At 35.4% G+C, this 14,998-nt stretch overlaps 2 protein-coding genes across 3 annotated transcripts; one reads left to right on the top strand and one right to left on the bottom strand.

The window, feature by feature from the left end:
- Positions 1-3,754: 3,754 nt before the first annotated feature.
- cryba1a (crystallin, beta A1a) lies at positions 3,755-7,968 on the bottom strand. 2 transcript variants are annotated; one of them, XM_051129869.1, is made up of 6 exons: positions 7,902-7,968; positions 7,123-7,189; positions 6,905-7,023; positions 6,669-6,810; positions 6,433-6,575; positions 3,755-3,979 (listed from the first exon to the last, which is right to left on the bottom strand). In XM_051129869.1, the coding sequence occupies exons 2-6, from the start codon at positions 7,159-7,161 to the stop codon at positions 3,832-3,834; spliced, it is 591 nt and encodes a 196-aa protein (XP_050985826.1). In that variant the 5' UTR covers positions 7,162-7,189; positions 7,902-7,968; the 3' UTR covers positions 3,755-3,831. The 2 variants fall into 2 exon arrangements, with proteins under 2 accessions (XP_050985826.1, XP_050985827.1); XM_051129870.1 differs by having other exon boundaries at positions 7,911-7,950.
- A 1,213-nt stretch (positions 7,969-9,181) lies between these two features.
- crybb1l3 (crystallin, beta B1, like 3) lies at positions 9,182-13,786 on the top strand. Its single transcript, XM_051129867.1, has 6 exons — positions 9,182-9,265; positions 10,140-10,213; positions 10,354-10,472; positions 12,683-12,815; positions 12,923-13,065; positions 13,143-13,786. The coding sequence occupies exons 2-6, from the start codon at positions 10,148-10,150 to the stop codon at positions 13,306-13,308; spliced, it is 627 nt and encodes a 208-aa protein (XP_050985824.1). The 5' UTR covers positions 9,182-9,265; positions 10,140-10,147; the 3' UTR covers positions 13,309-13,786.
- The last annotated feature ends 1,212 nt before the right edge of the window (positions 13,787-14,998 follow it).

The following is a 14,998-nucleotide window of genomic DNA, read 5'->3' on the forward strand; positions in this document are numbered from 1 at the left end:
TCATTTGCTTGCTGATGATTCATATATAATTGCACTAGCCTAAGATCAGTTTTCTTCTACCTTGCCATGTCGATGTATTTTAAGTGATTTGCTTTGTAATAAAATCTCTGAACTGCATTGTGAGTGTTTTTCATGAGGTGTTCAAATGGATTTTAAAGGTAATTATTGATGGAAATTAATCAGTATCCACCTTATTTTTCCTGTATTTTTCCTCATCATTTTCGGTCAGGTAGGTGAAATATTATAGGCTAATATCTTAATACTGCTTGTATGCATCTTTACCACCGGTTAACATGAGTTTTGTTTTGTTTTTTTAAATATTGCTTCCTTTCCTGCTTACTAAGTCCTTCTCTATATGATTTAGCAGCTTTCACACATTGTTTCCGTGGTTTAGACAGCATAAAATAGTAGAACAACGTATTCAGTAGTACATTAACCCTGTAATCCATTATGTTGTTTACATCCCAGTATTGCGCATCCGGGTAACTGACCAAATTGTGAAGTCTCGCCAATAAAGGTTTACTTACGCGTTGAAAAATATGGTGGATATCAAATGAAGTCAGGAAAATTGAACCACTTTTGTCTGCAAAATGTCCCAACTCAGTGTGTGCTCCGGTAGACGGGCCTGTTTTTGTCTCTCACACCGTATCTAAACGGGATGCGACAGTTGTCGCGCCGTGCTGAAACAGTTAAACTAGTATGTCCATAATCTGGAAATAGCCTACGCAATAGAACAATCTTCGATAAGTACTTTTTTACTTAAAAAAACAAAAAACACCATTATAAGGGGGGGGCTGAGTTAGTTAGTCAAATCCCCAGCTAGGTTATTTTAGTCAAGCTGATGATGGAGTGGAAGTTGTGGAAACACAGTGGACAAGAATTGTGGTTTAAAAACACATGTAACTGTACAGGGACAGAAAGGCAGAATCCGTCTTTTTTTGCTCATAAATGTAAGAGTAATACATAATTCGGAACTATAAATGGTCTAACTTTATATCAGCAAAACGTTAACGGTGCTTTAATTTATAAAATAAAGAAAACAAACATCATGTCGTCTCAGCAAGCGCTTCACAAAAATGAATAGAAACTCAGCGAATACATACCTCACAGATATGATAAATATATGAAATATTCTTAAAAAACACATTATTTAAAGGTTCTTTTTTATTTTTATTGTATTTCATGTATTATATGAAGATTATTTCTTATATGTATGGGGTTAATAGGTAATGTAAGCACCAAGCAATTTCATAGCGATTAAAAACCACAGCACATCTTTAAACCAGCTTTAAACCTTTAAAAGCCCGGATTCTTGGTCAACAATTTCATACAAGATAACATAAAAACTCACCTGCTATCAACGTGGTCAAAACCAAGACAGAGACCTGTTTATGTTTACACTTTGACGGTGAAACTTCCTACAAAAAAAGGACAGAAAAGAAAGAAGATATTTGTTTTGCACAGAACGTTCTCCTCAATCTAAATCGAGTAACATTATCCGCCACAAAGCCACAAAAACGTACACTGTAAAGTGTGACTCTCGTGAAGAGACAGCACTTTTATTATTATTTTCTATTTAATTAAACCGAAGAATAACCCAAAAATACACAGACGTTAAATATATAATTAAAAAGCAGGAACACTGTACATACATTTGACGGCAGCTGTGAGGTTCTTGTGTGTGCGTCTTCCTTTTCTTCTCTCCCAGAGGAAAAAAAGCCTCTCTGTCATTGGTCAGATTTCGCGATCATTTGCTGTATTTTAATGGCGCCAAGAGGATATTTCCCATAATGGAACTTTAAAATACAGTAACAACTTGTATAACTGTTCTACAGTAAAGTACAGTTCATATTACAGTTAAATACTGTGTAATTTACAGAAACAGTGTATGTATACCTTTATATAAAAATAAATAAATACATATGGGCCATATGGTCCAAACTGCTGTCCCACTACCAAAAACGTATTTAAAAAGCATTTAAGTATTAAAATCTTAGATGTATAGGTCATTTTATTATCTATTGAAAACTACAATATTATTTAAAATATCAGTGAGTTTAATATATATAAAATAATTATTTATTGGGTACTTTCAATTGGGAGGTGGCTGTCCCCAACCCTAACCCCTACATTTCAACTTATGAAAATTATATTTCAATATATTTTTTGCATTTTATTTTAAAGTGAATATATATATATATATATATATTTGTTTTATAGTTATTTTATAGTAGTTTTTGTATGCGTACAACTGTTCAGAACTGTGCTAGCTAACCATGTGCTGGTTAGCATTTGAGCTAGGTTCTAATGTATCTAAAATCTTTGTTTTTTGGGGGCGTTACAGTCACAACTGAAACATGTCGTCATTTTGTATAATATGTTTTAGTTTTGTTATGTAAGGTAAAATTCTGTAATGTGATGTGGTCGCTATCAAAACAGTACCGTCACTACCGAAAATGTGCAGACAAGATCGAAACATGGGATGTTTTGTCAAAAATAAATATACTGAATTACCAATGTTATGACAGTGTTTGGTTCAGTGTATTCAAACTAATAAATCTTTAAGTTTGACATATATGTTCAACTTTTTTGTCTTTTACAAAGAAAAATTAGATTCAAAATGCAACAAATCTCATAAATCACACTTGAAATATTGTTAAAATTGTAATTGATTTACCTCTGAAAACTTGTTAATAAAATAGAAAAATATATATATTTATAAGGAAGAGGTAAGCAAAATCTTAATAGGTCAATATAACCCTTCTTATTAAATCATATATTACTGTGTTTCAGTAGTGACAAATTTGGGGAGAGGACAAATATTCTAAAACTTTCAATCTAAAAATTAACTCCACGGTTACTAGAAAAATTATACAGTTTGCATACATACAAAATTTGTGGACAAAGATTTTTTCCAAGACATTTCCAACTCTGACTTTAAACCAATTCTGTAGAATGGCCCATATAAATTGGTATATGAAAAAAATATATTATTTCCAAAATGTATTTTAAAAAAAAAGATAATTTTGGGCATTTGTAGATTTTGTAAACTTGTTTGTAGCAACATCAGAAAAAACTGGCTGCAGCTTTTAATACATGTTATACAGAATATAACTGTTTTATCAACAAAAATTCTGTTTGAATTGTATGAATTGTAATGATTTGGGAGATCAATCTTAAAATCATTCAAATTCAACATGCTATTTAAATGCATTCATTTCTTTAAGTTAATGCTAGATTTGGCACATTAATTTTGAATGTAATCATGATGAGTGACAGAAAAGAAAAGTCGACATTGCACCCAAACATAGGTGAAAACAATAATTCCTTGATACATAAACACTTTATTTATTTATTATGTTGTCCCTACCCTATTTTGTCCCAGTGCTCAAAAACCATTGGCCATTAAGTCTTTTTAACAACAATATAGGATATTTTGGTAGTAAAGACGATCCAATTTTGTGGCTTTACAAAGCATGAAACTACACTACATGCATCAAACAAACTCTCACAATGGGTAGTTTCCATAAGTGTACCCTTTATTGATCTCTTTTGCACAGACTGCATCATGACAGCGATGAGAAGCAAAGCTTAAGTCACACCACTGTTCCGCTCACAGAATCAGTCTGCTTGAGTTCTTCCTCTCACTTTTTTCTTTCAGATCGTTGGCATGCAGAAAGAAGAAAGTGCTGTAAACATTTGCCGAATGCACCAGACGTTCAGCCTGTGCTGGGCTTGCCGCTATCGGAATGAAGGGGTGGAGGTGAGGAAGAGGTGGAGGAAGAGGAGGAGGAGGTAGGGGAGGGAGGAAGGGAGCTGGGCGAGCTGCCCTCACTGCTGAACCCGGCGGAGGGACTGCACCTGGAAGGTCTGAGCGTGGGAGCCCCACTCCCTGTAGTGTTTGTACTCGCCCCCATGGTGGTCACACTCCATGATGTACTGGTAACCACGGTAACCGGGGTACTGGTAACAAACCCAGCTACGTGCAGTAAGAAAACACATGACAAATGCAAACTGAGATCCCTATTTAATATTCCAAGTAGCCCAAATATTACAGCTCTGAAGCTAATGTTGTTTATAGCAGGGGTGTCCAACCTGTAGATTTTAGCTCCAACCTGCTTGTCTTGAAGTTTCTAGTGGGTCTGAAGACTTTCGTGCATCTGAAGCTAATTCTACATTTTCGAATACATTTGAACACTGTGTTTTCCAAGTTTCTCATCCACACTGAAACATCGGAAACATCGGCCTTACTGCATGTGTAAAACCTCATAAAAGTTCACTTTTTTGCAGGACTAATATGAATAATATGAAGAATGTACAAAGTAACATCATAAGCAACAGTGTAAAAGGTAACAGCACATCACAGGCATCAGAGTTGCCAGGTTATCACAACAAAACCCACTCAATTGCTATTAAAATTACTAAAAGCAATTCGGAGGGTAAAATACACGTTTTTTTGCATGGTTCCCCCGGTTAAATTTGCTTTCTAGGGGCTAAATATCACGTTATTGTGGACGCTTCAATCCACAAACATGAAAATCAACCTGCAGCAACAGTGCTAAAGTATCCCAATTCTCTGGGAAAACCACAGACTTGGCAACACTGACAGGCACAATACCAGTATAAACATTAATTTCCTATTGGCACAATATGTGTCACATGACTAAATATGTGTCGATTTCAAAAGCCTCCAAAAAACTTTGGAAAAAAAAAGCTCAGTTTTCCTTGACAAAAACAGCCTCAGTGTGGACAGAAGGCCAAAACTGACAGAAAAAAATGTGTTAGTGTGGACAAGACCTGAAATCGCATGCTGTCTGAGTAGGCACTACATTTAAACTTACTTTTTTTAATCTAAAAAATATGATCTATTCTGAACAATGCTGTGTAGTAATGCCATTGGGCATTTAATTTCATTGCTGTTTTTATTTTTATTAATGTTTGTTCATGTAATACAGGGAATCCCAATTTTTTTTTTTTTTTTTTGTTGTCACACGTTTGACCTAAAATATTTACTTTAAGACCCCTGAGATTTAAATTAATATTTAAAAATGGTATCATCACATTTGCATGTTCACAGTTCTCTGCTAATGGTTAATGGTCACATTAACATGCAGGTAAACAAATTAAATTTCAGTTTTTATTCTTCAGTTATTTTATTTTTCTAATAATTTATTCATCTTAATTTAGCATTTTTATGATTTTGTTAATTATTAACTTTTCATCAACTCACAAACCTGCTGCATGTTTTATGCACTACATGTTATATATTATATATATATAATATTCTTCTTACTTTTATTTTTTATATCAGTATGGTACACAATCTAATCTATGTTATAAGTAAATTAGGTCAAAATAAATCTAAAAGTTATCAAAAAGTAGTCAGGATACTTTACTAACTACAAATTTTGTCATGGAATTTGTAGTCAGTAACAGACTACAATTTATAAGTAATCTTCCCACCAGTATGAATATTGGTGAAATTCATATTCATATGGTCATGTGACATACAGCGTCAGTTGTGTTGCTTTACTGTCATTCACACATCCTCTCTTGTGGCCTTGTGGGATAGTGTCCATCCAATGCACACTTCAGAAACCATGCACTGAGCGCCGGGGGTGAAAACTTTTGAACAGAATGAAGACATTTTTCTTATTTTGCCTAAATATCTTTTTTTTTTTTTTTTTCATTTAGTACTGCCCTTCAGAAGTTACAGAAGATGATTACATGTTTACCAGAAGACAAAATAAGTTAAATTTACCCTGATCTTCAAATTTTAAAAGTTTTTACCCCCCGGGTCTTAATGCATGGTTTTTCCTTCTGAGCATCAGTGAGCGTTTGAACCTTCTGTAATAGTTGCATATGAGTCCCTCAGTTGTCCTTAGTGTGAAAAGATGGATCTCAAAATCATAGTGATTTTTGGAAAGGGTTCAAATTCACACAAAAATGCTGAAAAACCAAAGAATTTATGGGACCTGAAAGATTTTTCTGAAGAGCAGCAGGCAGCTGAACTGTTCAGGACAAACAAGGGACTCATAAACAACTATCACTAAACAAAAAAACACAGAAAAAACACAGCTGTGCATCATTCAGGTAACAACACAAGAGTCAAGGGGGTTTACATTTTTAAATGAGGTCATTTTTATAAATTCAACTATTATTTTCTTTTGTGGACTATATGTAAACATATTTTATGTGAAATATCTTATTCAGGTCAGCACTAAATAAACAATAACATGCATTTTGTATGATCCCTCTTATTTTGGTAAAATAATTAACATTTTTCAGATTCTGAAAGGGGGATGTAAACTTTTGACCTTAACTGTACTATAGAGTAGAGAAGTATTTGAGCTAAACTCTGTCAGACAGTGGCCATTCAGAAACAGGCTTGGACACCCCTGGTGTAGAGAGAGAGACAAGTATGGTACTCACGCCCCACTTTGCACCTGCATTGATCCGATCTCGTTGGAGGGCCAGCCCATGGCCTGGAGAGAGGGGTAGTCATCGGTTATTTCCCACTGGTGTCCAATAAAGTTCTCCCGCTCAAAGACGGTAATCTTTGACTCCTTGTGGTTCTGCGCAGATCATAACATTGGGAGAGAGTTCGTGTTTTGGAGAGACTGGCTAATCATTTCACGACTGATCAGTTGACATGGTTTCAGACTCACAGCAGAGCAGATTGGCCGGAAGGACATTAGCCTCTCAATGTGGTAGGCATTGCTGCCGCTCCAAGACTCCCAGCGAGGATAGTCACCTCGTTCCAAGATGAACTGCTGCCCACAGAAGCTGGAGTGTTCGTACCCCACCCAGCTGTGTAAATGGACACAGAAAACTGGCATAATACAACAACAGCAGAAATCTGGTATGGGCTCTTTTAGATGTGTATATCATGCGCATGACTTACGCGCCACACTCCACTTTCAGAGAGCGGATATTGTCCATGCCACACTCCATGATGTTCTGACAGGCTGAGGTGAACTCCATGCGCTTGCCTTGGAAGTTTTCTTGGTCGTAGACTGTGACCTATACACGTATTTACAGAGACAACAGAGATGAGATTCAAAGCATTTTATATCATAATGCATGATTTAAAATCCATCAAGTGGATTTAAATTTACTTGCCTTCCATGGCCCCAGTGGCATGGGATTAGTCAGAGCCATCCTTGAAGATATCTCAATGCTAATAGACCTGAAGAACAGAGATATGCAACAACAACAACAAAAAAAAGGGTTTTTATATTGTTTATAACTAATGTAAAAATAGCCTGCGGATAAAGAACAAGAAAGACATAATAGTCTTTGTTGCTCCAACAAGTTAGACCTATTAAATAAATCACACAAATTCTCTATTCATTTAGACAATACAATCCAAACATAAAAGAATAAAACCACAGCTTACTGAAATGGAAATGACAGGTTTATGGCCAGATAATGAGGCCTTAATCAAAAAGTACATACAAACCTACAAATTTCACAGATTATATAAGCCTCATAAAATCATAAAATACCAGACGTAGGCCAGAAGCATTAGCTAATAAAATTATAACTGTCAAGACAGTTTTGTTATGCAAAGAATAGAAATAGAAAGAATATTTTACATTTTTAATTTTAAAAATTACATTTAATTTAGCCCTTTGTTTTTAATTTTTTCTGAAATGTCAGTAAAATCATTTTATTAATTGAATTCAATAATTTAATTAAATAATAAAATTGTATTTAATATAAATTTAGTATTTTGTTTTAAATTTAATATAAATAATAATAAAAAACACCCAGACATATGCTTGCTATATTTCTTTTTGGCTTTTACTGGTTTATATTGTGTCGCATTTGCCCTAGAGTTTGCAAAGCACACTAAAAGAAGCCTGCAGCGGCTGAAAGGACTACCGTGAAGGGCTTACCTGACCTACCCAACAAATAGCTGCAAGCGCTCAGGAGTTCCACACAACGGTCTCCAGACCACCAACTAAGGGCTCTATTTATATGTAGCATGACAGAAAGGGAAGATTGGCCACAGGGCAGGCAGGAGTCAGCACTTTGCCCTAGGCTTCATTGTTTTGGACTGAGCCTTTGGCTTTACCCAGCTCACAATGCCATCTGCCGTAGCCAGGGAGGCATCGTGCCTACTGGCATCTGCCACCGGAGCGGATGCCAGGCACAGTGATTCCATGCATGCTTCTACATATGAGCAGAGTGTATGGCAAAACACACATGCTTGCATAAACACAAGCAAGCTGTTTTGACTTGAGATTATTCCAGTGAAGATTCACTTCCAAGTTTCTTCCAATCAAAATAGGCATTGCAACTACCAAAAAAGTTAATAAAGAATTTTGTTTTTTAAGTGTTTTCTATCATTAAAAGTCCATTTTTATTCTCCAGCGAGACTTCTCCTCTCCTCTCGCCACGGTTACAGCCACAGAGTGTTTCGGCGACCCATTTCCACCTGCCTTTACATACTCGCACACGTATGCATACATACGCAACACAAGCACATCCATTCAACATCCATGTCCTGCCCACTCCTTTGACTTTATGCAAAACAGGCTGCATGGATGGGGCCCAGTGTCGCACTAGGAGGTGCACGACTAAGTAAAATAAAGCGTGTGAATGATGGCATTCAAGTAAATAAGAAAAAGATGAATAGTTTTTCAGGTTTTTAGGTGAGTGGTTCTTCAACAAAACATATTTTTTGTTTTGTCTTTGATGGCCTTATGCATATGATTGTGTGCAGTCATATGAAAAGCATCACTATTTATGTTTGTATTTAACAGCCTGGAAATGTAGAGTAGAAGACAACTTCAAAATTAACTCTAGCCACCAAATAAATCTGCTGAAGCTTCATACAAGGCAACAAGTTCTCCTTCTCTCAATGGAGAGGTTTGTGGCCAGTCTACTGAGGTCAGCACATTGCTAGCTGTGCTGTAGAGAGTGAATGAGTGCATGTGTGAGTGAGAGAGAGAGCTGAAGAGATGCTTTCTGCTGATGGAGGTAGACATCAGACATCCAGCTGAGGCCTGGAACAAAGCAATGAGCAGAGTCAGCAGGGTCACAGAGATAAGCCCGCACTCCAAAAAGCCCTCCAAACGCCCATCACTTTTAGCCAATAGCCTGGTCTCATTCTGCTTTAGAAGTACTGCTGGCATATATATATGTATATAGAGCCCATTCGAAGCCTGAATCCCTTGTACATTCGGGCCTTGGCATCCTTCCCTCTGCCAGCACTCCTATTACATTCCATTGCTCTGTGCCTGACTGCAAAATTTTGGTGAGATTTGATTAAGGAAGTGGATATTTTAGAGTGGCCGCTCATTATATAAGCTTGTTGTGATTGAAGATTTTTGATTGATTTGACTGATTTGAGCACAAAGATTATTAGATCACAGGAATAAATGTGACCCTGGACCACAAAACCAGTCTTAAATCGCTGGGGGATATTTGTAGCAATAGCCAAAAATACATTGTATGGGTCAAAATGATTGATTTTTGTCTTATGCCAAAAATCATTAGGATATTAAGTAAAGACCATGTTCCATTAAGATATATTGTAAAATTTCCTACTGTAAATATATCAAAACTTAAATTTTGATTAGTAATATGCATTGTTAAGAACTTTATTTGGACAACTTTAAAGGTGATTTTCTCAATATTTTTTTTTTTTTTTGCACCCTCAGATTCCAGATTTTCAAATTGTTTTATCTCGGCCAAATATTGTTCTATCATAGCAACCATACATCAATGGAAAGCTTATTTATTTAGCTTTAACGATGTATTAATCTCAATTTGGAAAGATTTTGCCTTATGACTGGTTTTGTGGTCCAGGGTCACAAATTACATTTTAAAATATATTGAGATAGAAAACAGTTATTTTAAATTGTAATAATATTTCACAATATTACAGTTTTTACTGTATTTTTGATCAAAGTCAATAGGAAACTTGTTTTAGTCATTTCTTGTTATTTGGGGAATGTAAAGATATAGATTATAGATTTCGACAGATTTGAGTAAATAAGATTCTGCCAAGCTTACTGCTTTAAATAAAGGACAATGGAAGAAACCTCACAAAAAGTTGATATTTGTTAGCAAGGAGTTACTGACTGCAACAAAGTATTAATCTTGAATCAATCTTCTGTTATTATCAGCTTCAGCCATGTCACACACTGCTGTACAAGGAAGTATGGGTAGTCGTTATGCCACGGGAATGAGCTCCCACAGAGTACGTCAAATCTGCCTCTAAATGTTCTGGATTCTCACTAGATTTTGACTTTTTCATCTTATATTGCTATTACATGTGTGTTGTCTAAAATGCATTTGCTGAATTTTTTAATGTTTCTACTGTGTGATCTCTGTGATTAGATATATCTGTTTGAGTATGAGAATTTCCAAGGGCGCATGATGGAGCTGAGCGGAGAGTGTCGTAACATTTGTGACAAGGGGCTAAACCGTGTGGGCTCCATCAGAGTGGAGTGTGGGCCGTAAGTACTCATCTGACAAATCATATGCATGATATTAATCATGATAATCATAAGATGAGAGAAAAAGATGAAAAATATATGGGGATGATGATTATTATTATTATACAAAATATAGTGTACACACTCTAACAAATGCTGGGTGAAGTATGGGCAAACTCAACTATTGATTAAAAATGACTATATTTATTGCTTAAAATGAAACCAAAATAAGCTGGAAATGACCATTTATTAATATGTTCAATAAATGAACATTTATTTAAGTGGAACAAATAATAAATAAATAATAAACATTTTTGTAAATAGCTTATTAATAAATGTTCACCTTTTGATTATCGCTGATGCCTCTAGTAATGTGTCTGATTTCTAATCTATTTTGTGTGCATTTTAACCCAGCCATATGGAATTTTTAAACAATATGTGACCCTGGACCACAAAACCAGTCATAAGGGTCATTTTTTGAAATTGAGATTACATTACACATAAATAAGCTTTCCATTGACATATGGTTTGTTAGAATAGGACAATATTTAGAAACAATTATTTGAAAATCTGGAATCTGAGGGTGCAAAAAAATCAAAATACTGAAAAAAATTGCCTTTAAAGTTGTCCAAATTACATTCTTAGCAATGCATATTACTAATTGAAAATTATGTTTTGATATATTTACAGTAGGAAATTTACAAAATATCTTCATGGGACATGATCTTTACTTAACATTCTAATGATTTTTGGCATAAAAGAAAAATCAAGACTTTTGACCCATTGACCCATTAGGTTTTGTGGTCTAGGATCACATATTTGAGTTTAAACTACCCAGAACATTGGGTTAAAACAACTAAACCGCTGGGATTGTCCATATTTTTCTCAGTGCTAGGTTGTTTTTAACCCAGCATTTTTTAGAGTGCACTACCATTTAGATGTTTTGGATACATTTTTTTTGAAGAAGGATGTGTTAAAACCGATTAAAAGTGACAGTAATCAAGGAACCATGATAAAATATTTAGCAGCACAACTCTTTTCAACATTGATAATAATATGATATCTGTCTTGAAAAACAAATCAGCATATTGAAACAATCATGTGACACTCAAGACTGGAGTAAAAGCTGCTGTAATACTGTAGTTAAGTTATTTAAAATGTCTTATGATTGATTTAAATGCATTTTAAATTTATTTTTAAAAATATATTAGTAATAATTTTGAATGGTAATAATAGTAATGGTCATTCATCTGTTATCTATTCATCTGAAAATTCTTTCCCATCACAGGGGAAAAATGTCATTTTAAAATAAATCAGAAAGCAGTCTTATTAAATTATAATAATATTTCACAATATTACTTTATTTATTTATTTAATGCAGCCTACTAATCATAGAAGAAAAACATTTAAAAAAATCCCAAACTTTTGAATGGTAGCATAATATAACTGTAAAAGTACTGAATATGATAAAGGGGCAATTTAAATAAGTCCATTAAACAAGATAAATGTCCGTGGATTAAAATTTAAAAAAAAAAAAAAAAAACATTTTTTTTTAATTTGTAACTCCACGTCTAATCAATCACACAAAACCACTGTTGACTGGCACTGTTAGTCAAAAAAAAATAATTTTTAAATACACTATTTTTTTCCATACTGTAAATGTAGTATACAGTCAACCCAAAAATTATTCAGATACCAGATATAATTTTTATATTTTTTTACTAGTGGGTGCAAGACACTATAGTTCATTTACGTAAGTGTAGAGAGCAAAATAATGCAAACTGTGACATATTATACCCAAAAATTCTTCATACAGTGAACTACTAGCAAAACCAAAAATTATTCTGACACTTTGACCTGACCAAGTTTTGCGTTTTTGTGGGGTTTTTTTTTTTTCCTTTTATTGCTAATGCAACCTTTTTACACCACAGACTGAACAAAATTAACCATTGCTTGGTAATTAGTCAAAAGTATTGATACTTGTGTAAATATTGTCATACAGTTGTCTGAATTTTTGGTTGATTGTAATAAAAAAAAAGTTATCTGACATTATCAAAATGAATTTGTCCTGACACAGTTTAACTCTGAGATCTGGTCATATTTTATTACCATTTTCTAAACTGTAGCGAATAATCTGTGATAATGTGAGAAATGTTGAAGGTGTCTGAATAAATTTTGGTTTGACTATAAGCAGAGCATTTACAGTATGTGTGCACTTTACCATCTTGCAGATGGGTAGGTTTTGAGCAACAGGATATGACGGGTGAGATGTTCATGCTGGAGAGGGGCGAATACCCCCGCTGGGACACTTGGTCCAACAGCTACCGTTGTGATCGTCTCATGTCCCTCCGGCCTGTCAGAATGGTGGGTGACCTTTGCATCACTCCATTTCCCAATTCATCACCAACCACAACCAATTAACATGAGAAGGAACACAGTAACAGTCTTAACACTTTGGTCCTTACATACAGGACCCACAGGACCACAGGATCTGTCTGTATGAGTGCATGAACTTTGATGGTCGTAAGATGGAGGTTTCTGACGAGGACATCCCAAGTTTGTGGTGCTACGGCTTTCAAGACAGAGTCGCCAGCATTCAAGTAAATGGGGGAACGTAAGTGATTTAGCATCTCTTATAGTATAATAAGTCACAGTATCAATTAACATACGCTACATTAATTCCTACTTTAGGTGGGTTGGATATCAGTATCCAGGCTACCGTGGATATCAGTACCTGTTTGAATTTGGAACCTACAAACACTGGAACGAATGGGGCGCCAGTCACCCCCAGATCCAGTCTGTGCGAAGAGTGAGAGACATGCAGACGAATCCCAGAGGCTGCTTCGAGATGGCATAAGGAACGACACACTTCATGGACAGGTGGACACAACAACGTCCTGCAGAGAAACCCTGTGGAATGTAAAAAATACATACTTTATAATCAAAAAGAGCTGCTTTAAATAGGGATGAAGTGTCATGTGCTCTTGTGTGTCATGACTGGTTGCAGAATGCCATTCTACGTCCAACCATCTAGTTAAAAAGAAGTATAGCAAATGGATAAATCACTTTTCTGTCCCAACTTTAATACTTGCTGAAGCATTAATCAGTTTTGTTGGATAGTTTTGCATCATTGCATGTTTTTTGCTCTACACAAACCTCCTAGCATTTTGTTTCATTAGTTTACATTAACAAGTTTATATAAGAATATCTACCATCCACAAATGCCCTAAAGCAAATCACAATCAATTTCTAATTTAGCTGCTAAACCCTGCAGGGAAAATTCATTGAACCAGAAGGAGGTGCAATTTAGCACCTCAGCATACTCAACCTTCTCCTGCTTCATCGTCTAGAATCAAGAAGCTCAACCAGTATTGCGATGATCAGGGATCTCAACGTGGCAGAATTGCATTTTCTTTTTCTCCTTCCTTTATTTATGAAACAGAGGAGATCCTGCTACACTTTATCTTTCTCAGGGATGCTGGCATCTAAAAACACATTTACTAGAAAATAAATAAACAAAAATAAAAGGTTTTACAGCACAATTAGTATACATTGTCCTTAATTCATTGCTCTGCTCTCATACTAACAGTGCTCAGACTTAAGAACACATTAGGTGAATTATTTAATTATTAGGGGTTCAAGCACATAGCGCTAAAACCCTATTGTAATTGTTAGAGTGGGCAAGGATCAACAATCTCAACGTAAAATTGATAGTGCAGACCAAACCGTAAGTCGTAGAGACTTGAAACTTGGAGAGATGGTAGTTCTCACACAGTCCACAACATCACCAATCAGCCTGACGGGGGTGCTACAGTGATCAAAAATATGTTTGTATGTTCTTTTACTAAAACCTATAACTTTTGAATGAAACAAGATATCTTCGCTAAACTAACAACGCGTATGTAAGAGCTAAATCTGAGGTCATGGCCGCTTGGTGGTGCTATAAGAGGGAAAAAAACATAAAAATGGCCATAACTACACAACTGTTTGTCCTTTCGCTGTAAAAACTGGTACACACACTTTTGGTACAAAGTGCCACAAGCGTCTATAAAGACATTTGCGTAGGCCAATGAATTCTGAGCATTAGACAAGGTTAATGGAGGACGATCAGAACGAAACTTGGTGGGCCTGTTTCACTCATGGCCCTAAAGGTCTGTGAGAAATCTGAAAGATATCATCCACTGGGGAGGGGGTAATATCGCATTTTTCAAGGGCGTAAATGATTGTATGCTGCTCTGTTTTTCACACATACGCACGATATTCCTATCGTACGATAAACCTCCTCTTTTTTAACAACAATGCCTCTAGAACCACTGCCTTCAATCAAACCGTTAAATAATTGAGAACTATTTGTAAACTCGTCGTAGGTTTTTGCACTCAGTCTGGAAAAAAAAACACTGCAGTACAATCCTTTTGAACCCTCTAGGTCAATAATGATCAAAAAAGGTTTAAATTTACTCTTTAGGAAGCTATAACGGGGTAGTTTAGAAAAGGGGCCTGCCCAAATATACCCAAAAGCCTATAAAGCCTAAACGAAAACTCAAAAC

Source organism: Labeo rohita, chromosome 15, assembly GCF_022985175.1.
Source record: "Labeo rohita strain BAU-BD-2019 chromosome 15, IGBB_LRoh.1.0, whole genome shotgun sequence".
NCBI lineage: Eukaryota > Metazoa > Chordata > Actinopteri > Cypriniformes > Cyprinidae > Labeo > Labeo rohita.